Source organism: Bufo gargarizans, chromosome 6 (assembly GCF_014858855.1).
Source record: "Bufo gargarizans isolate SCDJY-AF-19 chromosome 6, ASM1485885v1, whole genome shotgun sequence".
In the NCBI taxonomy this organism is placed as follows: domain Eukaryota; kingdom Metazoa; phylum Chordata; class Amphibia; order Anura; family Bufonidae; genus Bufo; species Bufo gargarizans.
Window position 1 is genome coordinate 250814918 of NC_058085.1, and position 18735 is coordinate 250833652.

At 49.7% G+C, this 18735-nt stretch overlaps 1 protein-coding gene across 1 annotated transcript in view; it reads left to right on the forward strand.

Annotated features, from left to right (window-relative positions):
* The first annotated feature begins 8906 nt into the window (after positions 1 to 8906).
* LOC122941285 (glutathione S-transferase P 1-like) overlaps positions 8907 to 18735 on the forward strand; it is a 41556-nt gene continuing 31727 nt past the window's right edge. Inside the window, exon 1 of the mRNA XM_044298397.1 lies at positions 8907 to 9059. Within this exon, the coding sequence (XP_044154332.1) occupies position 9059 (1 nt within the window). The 5' untranslated portion in view covers positions 8907 to 9058. The remainder of the gene's footprint in view (positions 9060 to 18735) is intronic.

The window sequence follows — 18735 nt, forward strand, 5'->3', positions numbered from 1 at the left end:
TGTCAGCCGCGTCTCGTCTCTGCAGAGTGTGACACACAGACATCTTAGCTTCCTCACATTTCTATTATCTCCCAACCTGGAGTTCCCGCATTGTTATCCTGCTGCTCGCTGTTCCCCTCCCAAATACTATCCTGAAGAAAAATTAGTGCCCCCCATAGTAATAGTGCTCCTCATAGTCCCACCAATAGTAATTCCCTCATTAGTAATAGAGCCTGTGACGAATACCACGCCTCGTGCTCACTTGACATCACCTACGTCGAGCTCACGAGCCGCGGTATGGTCACGGGTTACCAATAGCGTGATGTTACGCCCTCCAGGGGAGCAGGTAAGGTCAGCTTAATACAGTTTACACAGACACCTCCTGTCCACGTGGGCACAGAGAGGCAACAAGCTGAGGGGGCCTTTTCACTGCCGCAGTAAAAACAGCGCCTCCTCAGCCCGGGAAATCTGCCACCAGCTTATCGTTTGATATAATCCCGGTCTGCTAACAGGATTATATAGGGTGAGAAACCAACCCGCGGTAGCTTATAACTAGGCTGAAACACGGACGTGGGGATTCGTGATAGAGATACAAGACAGCACAAGATTTAATTATATATTTATTCGCCTTAAGGGGACACTAGATATAACACTATACACACAGAATATATACAGTGGTCTGAGGTTACAGATACAGGTGATATAGGTACAACAGGGTAAAGCAGAGCAATAGTCAGTTATCGGGTAAGATGAAAGTTCCTTTGGTGTTATATTGGTGGAATAGTGCTTTGCTGCAGTCACGTGGGGGCAGCGAGATCAGCTGGTTTCCAGTGTCTCCAAACAAATTGGCACGATGTGACCCCCTTCATAAAAGACATCACCCGCTGGCTTGCATGGGTTTATGACCTGTAGCTCGCCGCTCCCCTCCCCACCTAGGGGTAGGGTCCCCTCCTCCTTCTCTGGTGCTGGCGGCAAATGACCCATAAAACCCCTTAGGGCTCATAGCGCAGGAAGATGGTTCCGGGCCCAATTGATCCGCCTGGGTTCCGGCTACAACTAGAGTCCAAGCATGGTACCGTTATTTGGTTTCTGTGGGGAGATATGTATATCTCCCCTCCTGGGCATCCTAGTCTCAAGCCAGGACTACGTGGATGTTTGGTTTTGCCCCAGGATCACAAAAATATATGCCTGGGATGGAACGATTCATAATTCCTTATGAAATGTAGGTGCCAACATGTCTGGGATGTATCATTGATCCTGGGCAATGGCTGAGACCTCCTGCTGGGGGGTTTCCTGCAGGATTAGCTTGCCTCCAAACTGGCTGCCTGAGGTGTGACTTTATCCACCTGGGGCCTCCTTGAAGCCTGGACCCCTGGGGCTTTCTCCTTTGCTAGCTGACAATCAGATGGCTGGGGGGGGGGGGGTAAGAACATACTTTGCATGTACACTAACTGTGTACATGCCCATTGGTGAATCAACTGACAATCAGGACTGCCAATAAATGATAATCCATATTCCTCACAGAGCCCCCTACAGTGGCTACAACCGTGATAACGCTCCCCAAAAGTGCCCCATTAGTAGAAGAGCTCTCCAGTATTAATAATACCCTCACAAAGCCCCAAGTAGAAATAAGGCCCACTATTGTTCCCCCAGTGGTAATAAAGCTCTGTACAGGCTCCCAGTAGTAAAAAGGTCCCCCAATAGTGCTCTTAGTATAAATAAGGCAGATCTATAAGTCACTCCTATAGAGCCCCCAAGAGTAATTAGAATACCTATAATGTCCCCTGGATTTTTTTATACTCCTACAGTGCTCCTAGTATTTATACTGCCCCTACTGTTATAATGCTCATCCTGAAGTGCCCCCAGTATTTATAATGCCCCCAGTAGTATATTTGTATACCCACTTTATTGTACGGTGGGGAGTTTCCCCCACTCCCCATTGTGACAGTAAGGTGGGTATACAAGAATACAACTAGGCCTGGGGCCAGGATAAGGGAGCAGGTCACCTCCTATTGCATCCCTAATGCTCGCCCTAACTCCTCACCGTGTGAGCGGACCTGGATGGTAGGACGGCTCATACCCAGGAAACCTAGCACACTGAGTCACCCTGATAATCCTTTAAATTAGGCTTAGTTCACACGAACGTGTGTGATCTGTGGCCGTATTGCGGCCCGCAAATCGCGGGTCGCAATACACGGCCACAGTTCCGTGTGCATTCCGATTCACGGATGCGGACCCATTCACTTCAATGGGTCCGCAAATCCGGAATAGCGGAACGGCCGCACGGGACGGGACCCCTCGGAAGCACTACGGAGTGCTTCCGTGGGGTTACGTCCCGTACCTCCGTTCCGCAAAAAGATAGAACATGTCCTATCTTTTAGCGGAACGGGCGGATCGCGGACCCATTAAAGTGAATGGGTCCGCGATCCGATGCGGCTGACCTACGGCCGGCGATCGTGCATTGCGGCCCGCTGTTTGCGGGCCGCAGCACGAGCACGGGTCACACACGTTCGTGTGAACTCGGCCTTAGGGAAAGGGCTGAGATGGCCTGTTCATCCCAGACATAGATGAACAGGAGTCTCACCTGGCCTAGATGCAGGGAAAGGCAGGCAGTGCACAGCTACTGCATCGGCAGGTAAGAGCCCTGAAACAACTCGTACTTACCTGCCGTGGCAACAACGAAGAACGGACCCCCATGCGGACAGGATGCTATCGGCCCCAGCAGAGCTACACGCTGACTTGTGATTTCCCCCTCCAGGGAACCCTGACACCCCCTTCCGGAGGAACAACAGACAAAGGAAAATGTCCAGCAACCATGCTGGATAACAATACCAGACATGGAACACCAAACTAGACATAAACCCACACCAAACATACAAAACATGTATGGCAGGGTACAGAACAACCCTGGAGGGAACAAAGGGAAGACATCAAGGTGACATCGATATCCAACTAGGTGGCCCTCAAACTGGATCGATGACATATCCAAAACAGGAGCAACTCCAGCACACACCAACGCTGGAGGACAACAGACTCCAGCCTGGAAGCCACAGGCAATATGAACCCAGTGGCAACCAGCATGCACGGCTAAAGTGTCACGTCGCACAACACCGAGGCTGTGACAGCCCACTGTTTCCACATCTCCCATAGATGAGCATGCCCACTGTTTCCACATCTCCCTTTTTTTGCCGCCCGTATGCGGAAGCATTTATTTCAATGGGGCCACAAAAAAATGGAAATGGCTCAGTTTGCATTCCATATCTGTATGTTCGCAAGTCTGTTCTGCAAAAAAATAGAATGTGTCCTATTCTTGTCCATTTTGCGGACAAGGACAGGCATTGTTACAGTGGATCCGCAAAAAAAAACGGATGTAACACGGACGTCACGCGGATGTCATCCTTTTTCTTTTGCGGATCCGTGTTTTGCGGGCCACAAAATACATACGGCCATGTGCATGAGCCCTTAGAATAAAGGGGTTATGCAGTTTTTTTAAACTGATGATCTATCCTCTGGATAGATCAGCAGCATCTGATCGGCAGGGGTCCGACACACAGGACCCCTGACGATCAGCGGCTTGAGAAGGCAGCGGCGATGGCAGTAGCGCCGCGGCCTTCTCGCTGTTTACCGCAGGCCCAGTGACTTCACAACTAGTATCAATGGCCTGGGTGGGGCTAAGTTCCATTCAAGTGAACAGAGCTTAGCCCCGCCCAGGCAATTGATACTAGTCATGACGTCACTGGACCTGCGGTAAACACTGCCATAGTGTCCCCCCCCCCCGGACGGAATTGTCGGGAGACAGGGAGCCGCAGAGCAGGAAGCCTGGCAGGGACTGGGTGACACGATTCTTTTAACTCAAAGAATCAAATGAGTCTCTGACTCATTCGATTCTTTTAAGGCCTCGTTCACACTTCAGTGTTTGGTCAGTGATTTCCATCAGTGATTTGTGAGCCAAAACCAGAAGTGGAGCCTCCACAGACATGAGGTAGAAGGGAAAGATCTTCTCCTGTTCTGTGTTTAGAGTTGCACCTGGTTTTGGCTCACAAATCACTGATGGAAATCACTGACCAAACACTGAAGTGTGAACGAGGCCTAACTAATAAACTCTCAGATGATTCTTTGAGTCCCTGAACGACTCCCCTGTGCTGTGAGTCAGTGCTGGACTGCTGGCTGCCTCTGATTGGTTGGAGGGCAGGGAGAGGCGGGGCTAGCTTCCACTGTCGGCTCCTATTACACTGCCTGCTGCTGCCTCTATGCTAATCTGACTGAGCGGCTTCACCCGGATCGGCTCAGTCAGAGGAATCGACTCTTCCGGTTCAGTGAACTGAATCGATTCAAAAGAACAATTCGTTCATGATCCGGACATCACTAGCAGCGAGTGGCGGGAAAGTCAGTCAGAGAAGAACTCACACTCCGTCCGATCACAGCTGCTGGACGGGCATCTATTAAAATGTGTAATGTCACTCCACTCAGCCTATCTTTATCAGATTATAATTACCCCAGTTATATGTCTTGGCCCACTCAGTCCTCCATGCCTGCCACTAGCTGCATGCTCCGCAGTGAGCCATCATGAGTCCCTCCAGTACCTCCCCCATGACATGATGAACAAGAAGGAATTATGGTGGTGGCAGCCTGGCAGGCAGGTGACAAGTCACAGTCACACAGGTGTCCATAAGACATGGGAGGGGGGAAATGGGAGGCGGGGGCAGCTTCTGCCCCCCACAAGCCCCATCCTGTATGTAATGTCTCCTTTTGTGGCTGCTGCAGCTGCCCCCATACTGTAATGTCTCCCTTTGTAGCTTCTGAAGCTGCCCCCATACTGTAATGTCTCCCTTTGTGGCTGCTGCCAGCTGCCCCCATACTGTAATGTCTCCTTGCGGCTGCGCTGCTGCCCCCAATACTGTAATGTCTCCTTGTGGCTGCTGCTCTCATCATCATGTCTCCTTGTGGCCCCGATACAGTATAACGTCTCCTTGTGTGTGTGGCCACCCATACAGTATAATGTCTCCTGCTGGCTGCTGCCCCATAGTCCATTATAACGTCTCCTTGTGGCCCCCCATACAGTATAACATCACGTCTCCTTGTGGCCCCCCATACAGTATAACGTCTCTTTGTGGCCCCCCATACAGTATAACGTATCCTTGTGGCTCCCCATACAGTATAACGTCTCCCTGTGGCCCCCCATACAGTATAACGTCTCCTTGTGGCCCCCCATACAGTATGTCTTCTTGTGGCCCCCATACAGTATATCTCCTTGTGGCCCCCATACAGTGTAACGTCTCCTTGTGGTTGCCCCCATACAGTATAATGTCTCCTTGTGGTTGCCCCCATACAATATATCTCCTTGTGGCTGCCCCCATACAGTATAATGTCTCCTTGTGGCTGCCCCCATACAGTATAATGTCTCCTTGTGGCTGCCCCCATACAGTATAATGTCTCCTTGTGGCTGCCCCCATACAGTATATCTCCTTGTGGCTGCCCCCATACAGTATAATGTCTCCTTGTGGCTGCCCCCATACAGTGTAACGTCTCCTTGTAGCCCCCATACAGTATATCTCCTTGTGGCCCCCATACAGTGTAATGTCTCCTTGTGGCCCCCCATACAGTATAACGTCTCCTTGTGGCCCCCATACAGTATAACGTCTCCTTGTGGCCTCCCATACAGTATGTCTCCTTGTGGCCCCCCATACAGTATGTCTCCTTGTGGCCCCCATACAGTGTAACGTCTCCTTGTGGTTGCCCCTATACAGTAGTATATCTCCTTGCGGCTGCCCCCATACAGCATAATGTCTCCTTGTGGCCCCCATACAGTATAATGTCTCCTTGTGGCTGCCCCCATACAGTATAATGTCTCCTTGTGGCCCCCATACAGTATAATGTCTCCTTGTGGCTGCCCCCATACAGTATAACGTCTCCTTGTGGCTGCCCCCATACAGTATAACGTCTCCTTGTGGCTGCCCCCATACAGTGTAACGTCTCCTTGTGGCCCCCATACAGTATAACGTCTCCTTGTGGCTGCCCCATACAGTATAATGTCTCCTTGTGGCTGCCCCCATACAGTATATCGTCTCCTTGTGGCTGCCCCATACAGTATAATGTCTCCTTGTGGCTGTCCACATACAGTATAATGTCTCCTTGTGGCTGCCCCCATACAGTGTAACGTCTCCTTGTGGCTGCCCCCATACAGTGTAACGTCTCCTTGTGGCTGCCCCATACAGTGTAACGTCTCCTTGTGGCTGCCCCATACAGTATAACGTCTCCTTGTGGCTGCCCCATACAGTATAACGTCTCCTTGTGGCTGCCCCATACAGTATAATGTCTCCTTGTGGCTGTCCACATACAGTATAATGTCTCCTTGTGGCTGCCCCCATACAGTGTAACGTCTCCTTGTGGCTCCCCCCATACAGTGTAACGTCTCCTTGTGGCTGCCCCATACAGTATAATGTCTCCTTGTGGCTGCCCCTATACAGTATAATGTCTCCTTGTGGCTGCCCCCATACAGTGTAACGTCTCCTTGTGGCTGTCTACATACAGTATAACGTCTCCTTGTGGCTGCCCCCATACAGTATAATGTCTCCTTGTGGCTGTCCACATACAGTATAATGTCTCCTTGTGGCTGTTTACATACAGTATAATGTCTCCTTGTGGCCCCCAGACAGTAACGTCTCCTTGTGTTTTTTTATTTAAAACGGGTATTTATCGCGATAGATATCGTTATCGCGATACATTTTTAATATCGTTATCGTCTGAATATTTTTGATATCGTCCAACCCTACGGAGAGCACACTATGTGCTCTCTGCATCCGCATTTCCAGAGCGCAGCCCCGATCTAGCTCCGCAAGAAAATAGAGCATGTCCTATGCTTGTCCGCAGCTGCGGACAAGAAGAGGACTTCTCTATTTAGTGCCGGTCATGTGCGGCCCGGTGTATTGCGCATCTGCAATACGCCACGGACGTGTGAATGGACCCTAATAGGATTTTCCCATACTTTATTTTAGTTTGGATTTCACCCTTTTTGTGATGCAAAGAGTGAGACTGGGGCAAAACTGCATCAAAATCCAGAACAAAATCTGCTAGAAACACAAATGGATTTTAGTGCAGAAATGCAGCGAAATCCACAAGGCATTATCAGTACAAAAAAAAAAAAAAAACACCAGTGTGCAGGGTATCCTGACACACGGCAGATTTTGTGGCAGAAAGTTTGACAACTGAAAATCGGTTCGATTTACTTTAATGGGGCTTGAGGAAACCCACGTGCTTGCTGCCCTATTCAAATGAATGGAACTGATTTTCTGTTGCTGAATTTTGGGCCAGAAAATCTTCCGTGTGTGAAGGCACCGTAAGGTCTAACACGAACAATACAGATTCTCTCAGGGTCTGTTCCGGAAAAAAAATGATGGTTTTGCAAGCAAAATAGAGTTGCGTTCAGTGTTTCAGTTTTTTCCACGCAGGTGCAATCAGTTTTTAATAAGTTTTTCACGTGTGTGAAAAAATGGAATAATAACAATCTACATATCCTAGCAACCACCGGTGAAAAACACAAACCGTTTTTTAACGGAAGCCCTATTCACTTCTATGGAATCAGAGCTGAGTGAAAAGTGCAGAATTTAGGCTACTTTCACACTTGCAGCAGTGTGATCCGGCAAGCAGTTCCATCGTCAGAACTGCTGATGTGACTGAAAGCATTTGTGAGACGCATTCGGATGCGGATCCGTCTCACAAATGCATTGCAAGAACGGATCCGTCTCTCCGCTTGTGGATACGTCTTGTATCTTTTTTCACATTTTTACCGGTCTGCGCATAAGCAAGCCGGAAGGATGGATCCGGCATTCCTAATACATTCCTATGGGGAAAAATGTCGGATCCGGCATGTCTTAAGTTTTTTTCGCCGGAGATAAAACCGTAGCATGCTGCGGTTTTATCTTTTGCCTGATCAGTCGAAATGACTGAACTGAAGACATCCTGATGCATCCTGAACGGATTGCTCTCTATTCAGAATGCATGGGGATAAGACTGATCAGTTCTTTTCTGGTATAGAGCCCCTGTGACGGAACTCTATGCCGGAAAAGAAAAACGCAAGTGTGAAAGTAGCCATTGAACATTCTGCGATTTTTTTCTTAACACAGAAATGATGCAAGAAAAACGTGCACAGACCCATTGAAATGAATGGGTCAGGATTCAGTCCGGATACTAGGCGTTTGCGTGACACCGCACCCTGAGGTTAAACTCGCTCGTGTGAAAGAGGCCTATAAATGTGACTTCAGCCTTTCTGCACCATATACGAGCTGCGGACATGGATGGTGGGAGCAGAGATTCCCCTGAACCTATCACAGATTAGTACTTGTTACTAGGGTGGCCAGACGTCCTGTTTTTAGACTCCTGGTCTTTCGTCCGGCACAAGTAAAGGACGGACGGCAAGAAATTCTCCATTTTTGCGGTTATCGGCGACTCTAGACTTAGCAAGTACTGGGCACTTTACGTATCACTCACATTATAGCGCAGAACGCACTGACGTCATGTCACACGTCCGGCAGCGCCTGCATCGCGCCAGTCAATTCTGGTTTGTGCAGGCGAGGCGGGAAGTGGAGGAGCAGACTCTGAGGAGCGCAGCTGCGCTGAGGTACTCACTGGTCTGTGCTGTGGGCTGCCAGGGATTGCTGAAAGGGGGGAAGGGCAGGCATAATAACTACTGTGTGGGTCCTGGGAACAGCTGAAAGGGGGGGAATAAATAAGTGTGAAGAGGGGACTAAAATAGGTTAATAAATACTGTGAAGGGGGGACTGGCTGGCACCAGAACACCCCCTGGCCCCTCCACAAGTTCTCCCATCCGCCCCACACAAAAAAAAGAAAGACGAGGAGACTGCGACGGGGGCGTGGCTTCACTGATGGGGCGTGGTTTATCAGTTTAAGGGCGTGTCTGTGAGGTCAGGCTTTCTGGGGTGAAGCCAGTGGCCACCCTACTTGTGACAGGCACCTGTTGCATCCAATCAGATGCTTTCAGTTCAGGGGGAATAGTCCCGCCTGCAGCAGAAGTAGCACTTCACGTCAGTGGTTCGAGGAGGACGGAGTCAGCAATAAGAAAAGTAAGTGCACACTGCCTGTCCTACTAACTGTACCATAATGGAACATTTGTATGCTGCAGGACCCTCAAAAGTGCTGAGCGGCGCCATTATTAGTTATGGCGGGTGAGGGAAGACTGAGACTTCTGTCTGTTAGGAGCTGCACCACCATGCAAATGTACACTGTGCCTGCTCCCCCCACAGCAGTGTGCAGTGAGTGTATGCAGGTGTGAATAAACCAGTAAGAAATGCAGATGTGCAGTGTGTATACCAGTGTGCAGTGAGTGTATGCAGGTGTGAATAAACCAGTAAGACATGCAGATGTGCAGTGTGTATACCAGTGTGCAGGGAGTGTATGCAGGTGTGACTAAACCAGTAAGATGTGCAGTGTGTACCAGTCTGCAGTGAGTGTATGCACGTGTGAATAAACCAGTAAGAAATGCAGATGTGCAGTGTGTATACCAGTGTGCAGTGAGTGTATGCAGGTGTGAATAAACCAGTAAGACATGCAGATGTGCAGTGTGTATACCAGTCTGCAGGGAGTGTATGCAGGTGTGAATAAACCAGTAAGATGTGCAGTGTGTACCAGTCTGCCGTGAGTGTATGCACGTGTGAATAAACCAGTAAGAAATGCAGATGTACAGTGTGTATACCAGTGTGCAGTGAGTGTATGCAGATGTGCAGTGTGTATACCAGTCTGCAGGGAGTGTATGCAGGTGTGAATAAACCAGTAAGACATGCAGATGTGCAGTGTGTATACCTGTGTGCAGTGAGTGTATGCAGATGTGCAGTGTGTATACCAGTCAGCAGTGAGTGTATGCACGTGTGAATAAACCAGTAAGCAGGGGCGTACACAGAAATCATTGGGCCCCATAGCAAGAATTTAAATTGGGCCCCCATGCCCGTTCCTAGTCCCTCCTACTATGCGCCCTGGCTCCTCTCACTACCCTCCCTAACTTCTCCCCTGCCCCACATCATGCAGAAGTATTTTGTTCTACAAAATGGCAGTACTAATGCCGGAACCCAACAGACCCATTGGGGTACTTTCACACTTGCGGCAGGACGGATCCAACAGGCTGTTCACCATGTCGGATCCATCCTGCGGCTATTTAGCCGTGCCGCCGGACCGCCGCTCTGTCCCCATTGACTTCATGGTGCACGGCGAAAGTCGCCGGACTAAAAAGTCAGACATGCAGTACCTTTTAGTCCGGCGGCTTTCGCTGTGCACCGCCATGCTGTGTCAGAGCTCCGCCCCCGTTATAGTCAATGGGGACGGAGCGGCGGCGGTCCGGCGGCATGGCAAAATAGCCTCAGGACGGATCCGACATGGTGAACAGCCTGTCTGATCCGTCCTGCCGCAAGTGTGAAAGTAGCCTTACAGAGATAGGGATCTGGTAGGTCCCGGCGGTGTTCAGCATATATTGACAAGAATCTGGGGCGTTACATGATGTAATACCACCCAACTTTCCTGCTGTCCAGCATTGCACATGCGCATAGACATGAGAAAAGTTTGAGGAAGCGAGTGCCCCCCCATCCTCTGTGTCATGCAGGACAGCTGGGAGACACGGACATTACTCGCTATCCTGCATGACACATGTGCAGAGACAGGAGTCTCTGGGAAAGCTGGGTGAACCCCTCCCCCTGCCTTTCCCTGTTCTTATTATCTGCATTGATGCCTTGCAGGATAGCAGGAAATCTGAGGGACATTGCATGATGTAACAGCACCCAGCTTTTCTGCTGTCCTGCATGGCACATGTGGAGAGACGAGAATAGTCTGAGAAAGCTGAGTAACACAGCTCCCACCTCCCCTCATATCTTCTCCTGCCTCTGGACTTGTGCCATGCAGGACATCAGGAAAGCTGAGTCACATTACATAATAGCACCCAGCTTTCCTCCTGTTCTGAAGGGCATATGTGCAGAGGACTAGCCTGGAAAAGCTGAGTGACACACACACCTCTGCACTGTCCTCACCTACAAGTCGTCACTTACTTCATTACTGGTGGGATAGTGGCAATCCAGAGGAAATAGGAATCAGGCATAATGGAGCTAATAGGCGGAGCTAGATGACGGGAGGCGGGGCTAGCAGACGGGAGACAGGAAGATAGATGGGGGTGGGGACTCTCCTCCACTGCGGGCCCCCCTTCCTCACGGGCCCCATAGCAGCTGCGTGGTCTGCCTATATGGTAGGTACGCCACTGCCAGTAAGACATGCAGATGTGCAGTGTGTATACCAGTCTGCAGTGAGTGTATGCAGGTGTGAATAAACCAGTAAGACATGCAGACGTGCAGTGTGTCTACCAGTCTGCAGTGAGTGTATGCAGGTGTGAATAAACCAGTAAGACATACAGATGTGCAGTGTGTATACCAGTCTGCAGGTGTGAATAAACCAGTAAGAAATGCAGATGTGCAGTGTGTATACCAGTCTGCAGTGAGTGTATGCAGGTGTGAATAAACCAGTAAGATGTGCAGTGTGTATGCAGGCAGGCTCGGACTGGCCCACAGGGGTACAAGGTGAATCCCCCGGTGGGCCCCTGAGCAAGGTGGGCCCCTAGGCTCCCACCTCCTGCACATGTGGCACATAACACAGTCCTTTTACTGCACTACATACATGTAGTCAAAGTACAGCACCTCAACCAGCCTATGGTCGTATAAAAAAAACTTCCCAGTTTATTATTATGGACACAATCAGAGCGGAGAGGACTTCTAGGTATAGAGGAAAGCCACTAGTGTCCTCTCCCCTTCCCCCCCCCCCCCAAGACCTACCTTCTCAAAGTTGCTGCAGGGACCCCCATATTCAATCATCTGGTGGCGTCTTGCTGCTGTGTGAGCAGGTAATATCTGACTGTATCCGTACGGTGGGCCCCCAAATTAAATTTTACTGGTGGACCCTAGGCACCCCAGTCCGACACTGTATGCAGGTGTGAATCAATAAACGAGTAAGACATGCAGATGTGCAGTGTATACCTGCAGTGGCGGCTCTAGACTTTGTGAGGCCTTAGGCGAAACTCAAACATGAGGCCCCCACGAAGATCGTTGGGATGCCCGTGATCTCCCGTACAGCACCCCGGCTCAGTCCTTTAGAAATAAGCTGTGTCAACCACCGCACGGAGCGGTTGTGTGGTCAACACTCCCCCTCCATGTATCTCTATGGAAGACTCGGAGATACACAAGTGCTGTATCTGCGGCTCTCCCATAGATACATGAAAGGGGAGCGTTGACCACTGCTCTGGGCACAAGGAGATCCGGAGTACCATACAGGAGATCGTGGGGGATCCCAACTGCCAGCCCCCCCCCCCCCCCAGATTAGACACTAATCTCCTATCCTTTGGATAGGGGATTTATTTTCCTATCCCGGAGTACCCCTTTAATATGCAGTGACATCACAGTCAAGGGTTAATATGCACAGTGACAACACAGTACAGGGCTTATATTTACAGTGCATATTAACACTTTGCATTAACCCTGGCCTAGTTCTCTAAATCGACCCACTCGCGCACACCACATTTTGCTGTACTTGCTATACAGCAGCACATACCTGTCACATCCAGGGCCTCCAGGTGACGTCTCCTCCGATGTAGATCTTCTCTCTCATCATCTTCTCCATTCAGTCCGGACTCTTCTCTCAGCCGCCTCGTATCTGCAGAGAGTGTGACACACAGACATCTTAGCTTTCTCACATTTCTATCATCATCCCCCAACCTGGAGTCCCCACAGTGTTATCCTGATGCTCGCTGTGCCCCCCAATACCCCCAAATACTATTCTGAAGAAATAATAGTGCCCCCATAGTAATAGTGCTCCTCATAGTCCCACCAATAGTAATTCCCTTCTAGAATGCCCTCATTAGTAATACTGCCCTTTACAGTGCTCCCGTTATGTAATTTTCCCCCACACTGCCCCCATTAAGTAATTTGCCCGCCACACTGCCCCCATTAAGTAAGCCAGCAGCCAGCAGGACAAGGACACATACCTGAACACCTTGGAGGATTCTTCTTCGGTTCGGTGGCACCAGTCCACACTCCACAGTGACAGTCCACTGACACTGTCTTCAGGGCGGTGTTGGCGGCAGCCAGAACGGTCGGGTCGGGTCACCAGACAACAGACACAGCCGGTGAGGTGAGCAGGGACCTGGCGGCTGGCGCTCCTTCTTTCCCTGCCTGCGCAGCGCTCTGAGGGCCTGGCGAGTCTGCCGTTGCATTTAGAGACGTGCCTGTGCGGCGGCACGCTCTGAGCCCCAGCAGCCTCTGCTCTCTTAAAGACGCAGAGAGCAGAGGGGCTCGAGCAGCATGGCTGCGGCGGCTCATCTTACGTTAATGTCTTAACTTAACTAGCACTAGGTCCGGAGAAGCAGACAATTAAATTGCGGCGGTGTCGGGTGCTGATGGGAGCCAGAGCGAGGCCCCCACCAGCGTGAGGCCTTAGGCGGTGGCCTAATGGAAGAGCTGCCTCTGTAAAACCAGTGTGCAGTAAGTGTATGCAGGTGTGACTAAACGAGTAAGACATGCAGATGTGCAGTGTGTATACCAGTGTGCAGTAAGTGTATGCAGGTGTGACTAAACGAGTAAGATGTGCAGTGCATATCTGTGTGCAGTAAGTGTATGCATGTGTGACTAAACGAGTAAGGCTACTTTCACACTAGCGTTTGATCGGATCCGTTCTGAACGGATCCGATCATATTAATGCAGACGGAGGCTCCGTTCAGTACGGATCCGTCTGCATTAATAACTTAGAAAAAATTCTAAGTGTGAAAGTAGCCTGAGCGGATCCGTTCAGACTTTCAATGTAAAGTCAATGGGGGACGGATCCGCTTGAAGATTGAGCCATATGGTGACATCTTCAAGCGGATCCGTTCCCATTGACTTACATTGTAAGTCTGAACGGATCCGCTCGCCTCCGCACGGCCAGGCGGACAGCTGAACGCTGCAAGCAGCGTTCAGCTGTCCGCCTGTCCGTGCGGAGGTGAGCGGAGCGGAGGCTGAACGCCGCCAGACTGATGCAGTCTGAGCGGATCTGCTCCATTCAGACTGCATCAGGGCTGGACGGAGGCGTTCGGGTCCGCTCGTGAGCTCCTTTAAACGGAGCTCACGAGCGGACCGACGAACGCTAGTGTGAAAGGAGCCTAAGGCTACTTTCACACTCACGGTTTGGGCGGATCCGTCATCGATCTGCAAAAACTGATCCGTTACAATAATGCAATCTCATGCATCCATCATGAACGGATCCATTTGTATTATCTGTAACATAGCCAAGACGGATCCGTCATGAACTCCATTCAAAGTCAGTGGGACACGGATCTGTTTTCTATTGTATGTGTACAGAAAACAGATCCGTCCCCATTGACTTACATTGTGTGCCAGGACGGATCCGTTTGGCTCAGTTTCGTCAAGCGGACAGCAAAACGCAGCAGGCAGTGTTTTGGTGTCCGCCTCCAAAGCGGAATGGAGACTGATCGGAGGCAAACTGATGCATTCTGAGCGGATCCTTTTCCATTCGGAATGCATTAGGGCAAAACTGATCCGTTTTGGACCGCTAGTGAGAGCCCTGAACGGATCTCATAAATGGAAAGCCGAAACGCCAGTGTGAAAGTAGCCCTAGATATACAGATGTGCAGTGTATATACCAGTCTGCAGTGAGTGTATGCAGGTGTGAATAAATGAGTAAAACATGCTGATGTGCAGTGTGTATACCAGTGTGCAGTGTGACTAAACAGGCAGGACGTGTACAGTGCTTTGCAAAAGTATTTACCCCTTGATTTTGTGTTTTGGTGCCTCACAACCTGAAATTAACATGTATTGTTTAAAGATTTGCATAATTTAATTTATAGAACATGCCCACAACTTTGAAGATGTTTGTTTTATTTTTATTGTGAAGCAAACAACAAATAGGACAAAATAACAGAAAAAGTCAATGTGCATAACTATTCACCCCCCTAAAGTCAATACTTTGTAGAGCCACCTTTTGCGGCAATCACAGCTCCAAGTCACTTTGGATAAGTCTCTTTGATAATTATTGCCCATTCCTCCTTGCAAAACTTCTCCTGCTCCTTCAAGTTGGATGGTTTGCGCTTGTGAACAGCAATCTTTAGGTCTGACCACAGATTATTTTTTTTATTGGACTGAGATCTGGGCTTTGACTAGGCCATTCCAACACATCTACATGTTTCCCCACAAGTATTGCTTTAGCAGTGTGTTTGGGGTCATTGTCCTGCTGGAAGGTGAACCTCCGTCCTAGCCTCAGATCACGCACACAGTGGTACAGCTTTTGCTCAAGAATATCCCTGTATTTGGCACCATCCATCTTTGCCTCAACTCTGACCAGTTTCCCAGTCCTGGCTGCTGACAAACATCCCCACAGCATACTGCTGCCACCACCATGTTTTACTGTGGGGATGGTGTTCTTTGGGTGATGTGATGTGTTGGGTTTGAGCCAGACATAGCGTTTTCTTTGATGGCCGAAAAGTTCAATTTTAGTCTTGTCAGACCAGAGCACCTTCCTCCATACATTTTGGGAGTCTCCCACATGCCCTTTCACACACTCACAACATGCCTTTGTTTTTTGCTGAAAGTAATGGTTTTCTTCTGGCCACTCTGCCATAAAGCCCAACTCTATGGAGCGTACAGTTTGTCGTCCTATGTACAGATACTCCAGTCTCTGCTGTGGAACTCTGCAGCTCTTCCAGGGTTACCGTAGGTCTCTGTGTTGCCTCTCTGATTAATGCCCTCCTTGCCCGGTCCGTGAGTTTTGGTGGGTGGCCATCTCTTGGCAGGTTTGCTGTTGTGCCATGTTCTTTCCATTTGGTTATGATGGATTTGATGGTGCTCCTGGAGATCATCAAAGATTTAGATATTTTTATAACCTAACCCTGACTTGTGCTTCTCAACAACATTGTCCCTTACTTGCTTGGAGAGTTTCTTGGTCTTCATGGCAGTGTTTGGTTAGTGATGTCTCTTGCTTAGGTGTTGCAGCCTCTGGGGCCTTAAAAAAAAAAGGTGTGTGTGTATATGTAATGACAGATGATGTGAAACTTAGATTGCACACAGGTGGACATCACTTCACTAATTATGTGACTTGTGAAGGTAATTGGTTGCACCAGAGCTTTCTAACAAAGGGGGTGAATACATACGCACATGCCAATTTTCTGTTTTCTATTTTCAAACAATAGTTTTATTTATATCTTTTTCTCATTTCACTTCACCAACTTAGACTATTGTGTTCTGATCCATCACCTAAAATTCTGATTAACAAAACATCAAATTTAAGGCTGTAATTAGGGGTGGGTGGTATAGGCGATTATGCAATATAAAATTTGTGCCACAATATGGATTTTGTGCATATCGCCCATATCGCCGGACTGCGATATGACCACGGAGCGGCAGTTCCGATCGGAGTCCTAGCAGTGTAATGCTGGGGCTCCGATCGGTTACTATGGCAGTCAGGACACTACTGAAGTCCTGGCTGCCATGGTATGTCAGTGAGCAGCATTATACTCTCGTGCGCCATGGCCGCCGGGCGCTCCTTCTTCTGTCTGTGCGGCGCATTGCTAATGCTTATAGCTCACGTGCGCCGTGGCTGCCGGGTGCTCCTTCTTCTCATAGGTCTGTGCGGCGCATTGCTAATGCTATAAGCATTAGTAATGCACAGACAGAAGAAGGAGCGGCCACGGCGCATGTGAGTATAATGCTGCTCACTGACATACCATGGCAGCCAGGACTTCAGTAGCGTCCTGGCTGCCATAGTAACCGATCGGAGCCCCAGCATTACACTGCTGGGACTCCGATCGAAACTGCTGCTGCCACCAATGATGTGGGGGGGGGGGACCCTGTGGCCACTGCCACCAATGATTAATACTGGGGAGGGGGGTGGGTTTGAGTTACCAGAGGGGGCTGATCAGAGGGAGAGGCTGGGGGGCACATCAGAGGCTGGAGGGCGGATCAGAGGCTAGGGGGCACATGAGAGGCTGGCTGCCATGGTCAGCTTCCTGCTGTTGTGTGCACAAAGCACAGGGCAGCAGGGAGAGTGTAAAGTCATATTCACCCTAATAGAGCTGACAAGGGTTCTAGCCCTTAAGGGGGCTAATAGTTAAAGTTAAAAAAAAAAGTTTAACCCCCCCCCCCCCCCCATATAGAAAACAATATATCGCAATATATATTGCACATGCTTAAAATTGTATCGCAATATAGATTTTAGGCCATATCGCCCAGCCCTAGCTGTAATGTAACAAAACATGAAAAAAGTCAAGAGGGGTGAATACTTTTGCAAGGCACTACTATAGATGTGCAGTGTGTATGGAGGTGTGAATAAACAAGTAGGACATGCAGATGTGCAAGTGCAGTTTCAGAAAAGGTAACCAAATACAGTTACACAGTAAATGCTGTCATCAGGTTGACTTGTTCCAGCAGTTACAGTAGCGGCTGTGGCACTTCTCATCCCTTCCCCCAATGACAGCAGCATTCCCCCCTTACCCACCCTTTCCCCACTTGCAGCAGCATTCTTCCCCTTTCTATCTCTCACACACCCCCAGCACTCCTCCTCCTCCTCCTCCTCCTCCTCCTCCTCCTCCTCCTCCTCCTCCTCCTCCTCCTCCATTCTCCGGACTCTGCATTCCCATGCCTCCTCAATAGCAGCATTCGCCCCCCCCTTCTCCCACTGACAGCTAGACTTTCCACTGTATATCCCAATGATAGCAGCAGTTTTCCCCATACCCGCATCTCACTCTTGCTGGTATCATCCCCCCCCATTCCCATGCTGGAGATGGGAAGAAGAGACCTCCAGGGCTCCTGTCTTAGACTTCTGAGGTGCCCTTCTTGTCTCCTGCTGTGTTGAACTTTTGCACCCATGATGTCACAACATTCTGCAGACGTGCCACCCTCTACAGCAGGGATCAGCAACCTCCGGCACGCCAGCTGTTGTGAAACTACGACTCCATTCACTCCTTTGGGAGTTCTAAGAACAGCAGTCAGAGCCACTACCACTTAGAGTTGTTGCGATACCAAAATTTTGATTCGATTTCGATACCATGAAAAAGTATTGCGATACTCGATACCATTCAATACCACGCGAAAATAAAATAAAAACACAAAAAAGCCTTTTGATTACAGCAGTGCATTGTTCAGTGTCTCTCAACTTCATAGTGATTTGCTTGTGGCACAATGGCCACATGATTTTAGGTCGGTCAGTGTGGTTCTAGTTGTGCTTACAGGGATTCTGCACTTTTATTTAACTATCCTCTGGATAGATCATCAGCTTCTGATTGGTGGGGGTCGGACACCCGGGACACCCACCGATCAGCTGTTTGAGAAGGCAGCGGCACTCCAGCAGCGCCACGGCCTTATCACTGTTTGACTGTTTTCCGCCGGCCCACTGACGTCACCTCACGACTAGTATCAACTAGCGTGGGCGGGGCTAAGCTCCATTCAAGTGAAGAGCTTAGCCCCGCCCACGCTAGTTGTGATGTCACTGGGCCGGCAGTAAACAGTGATAAAGCCGTGGCGCTGCTGGAGTGCCGCTGCCTTCTCAAACAGCTGATCGGCGGGGGTCCTGGGTGTCGTACCCCCGCCGATCAGAAGCTGATGATCTATCCAGAGGATAGATCATCAGTTAAATGAAAGTGCAGAACCCCTTTAAACCACACCTCATTCACTAGGTGGGGTGGTGGTGGTTGGGGAGGGGGAATGGGCTTCACAAAAATTGACACAGATTGGG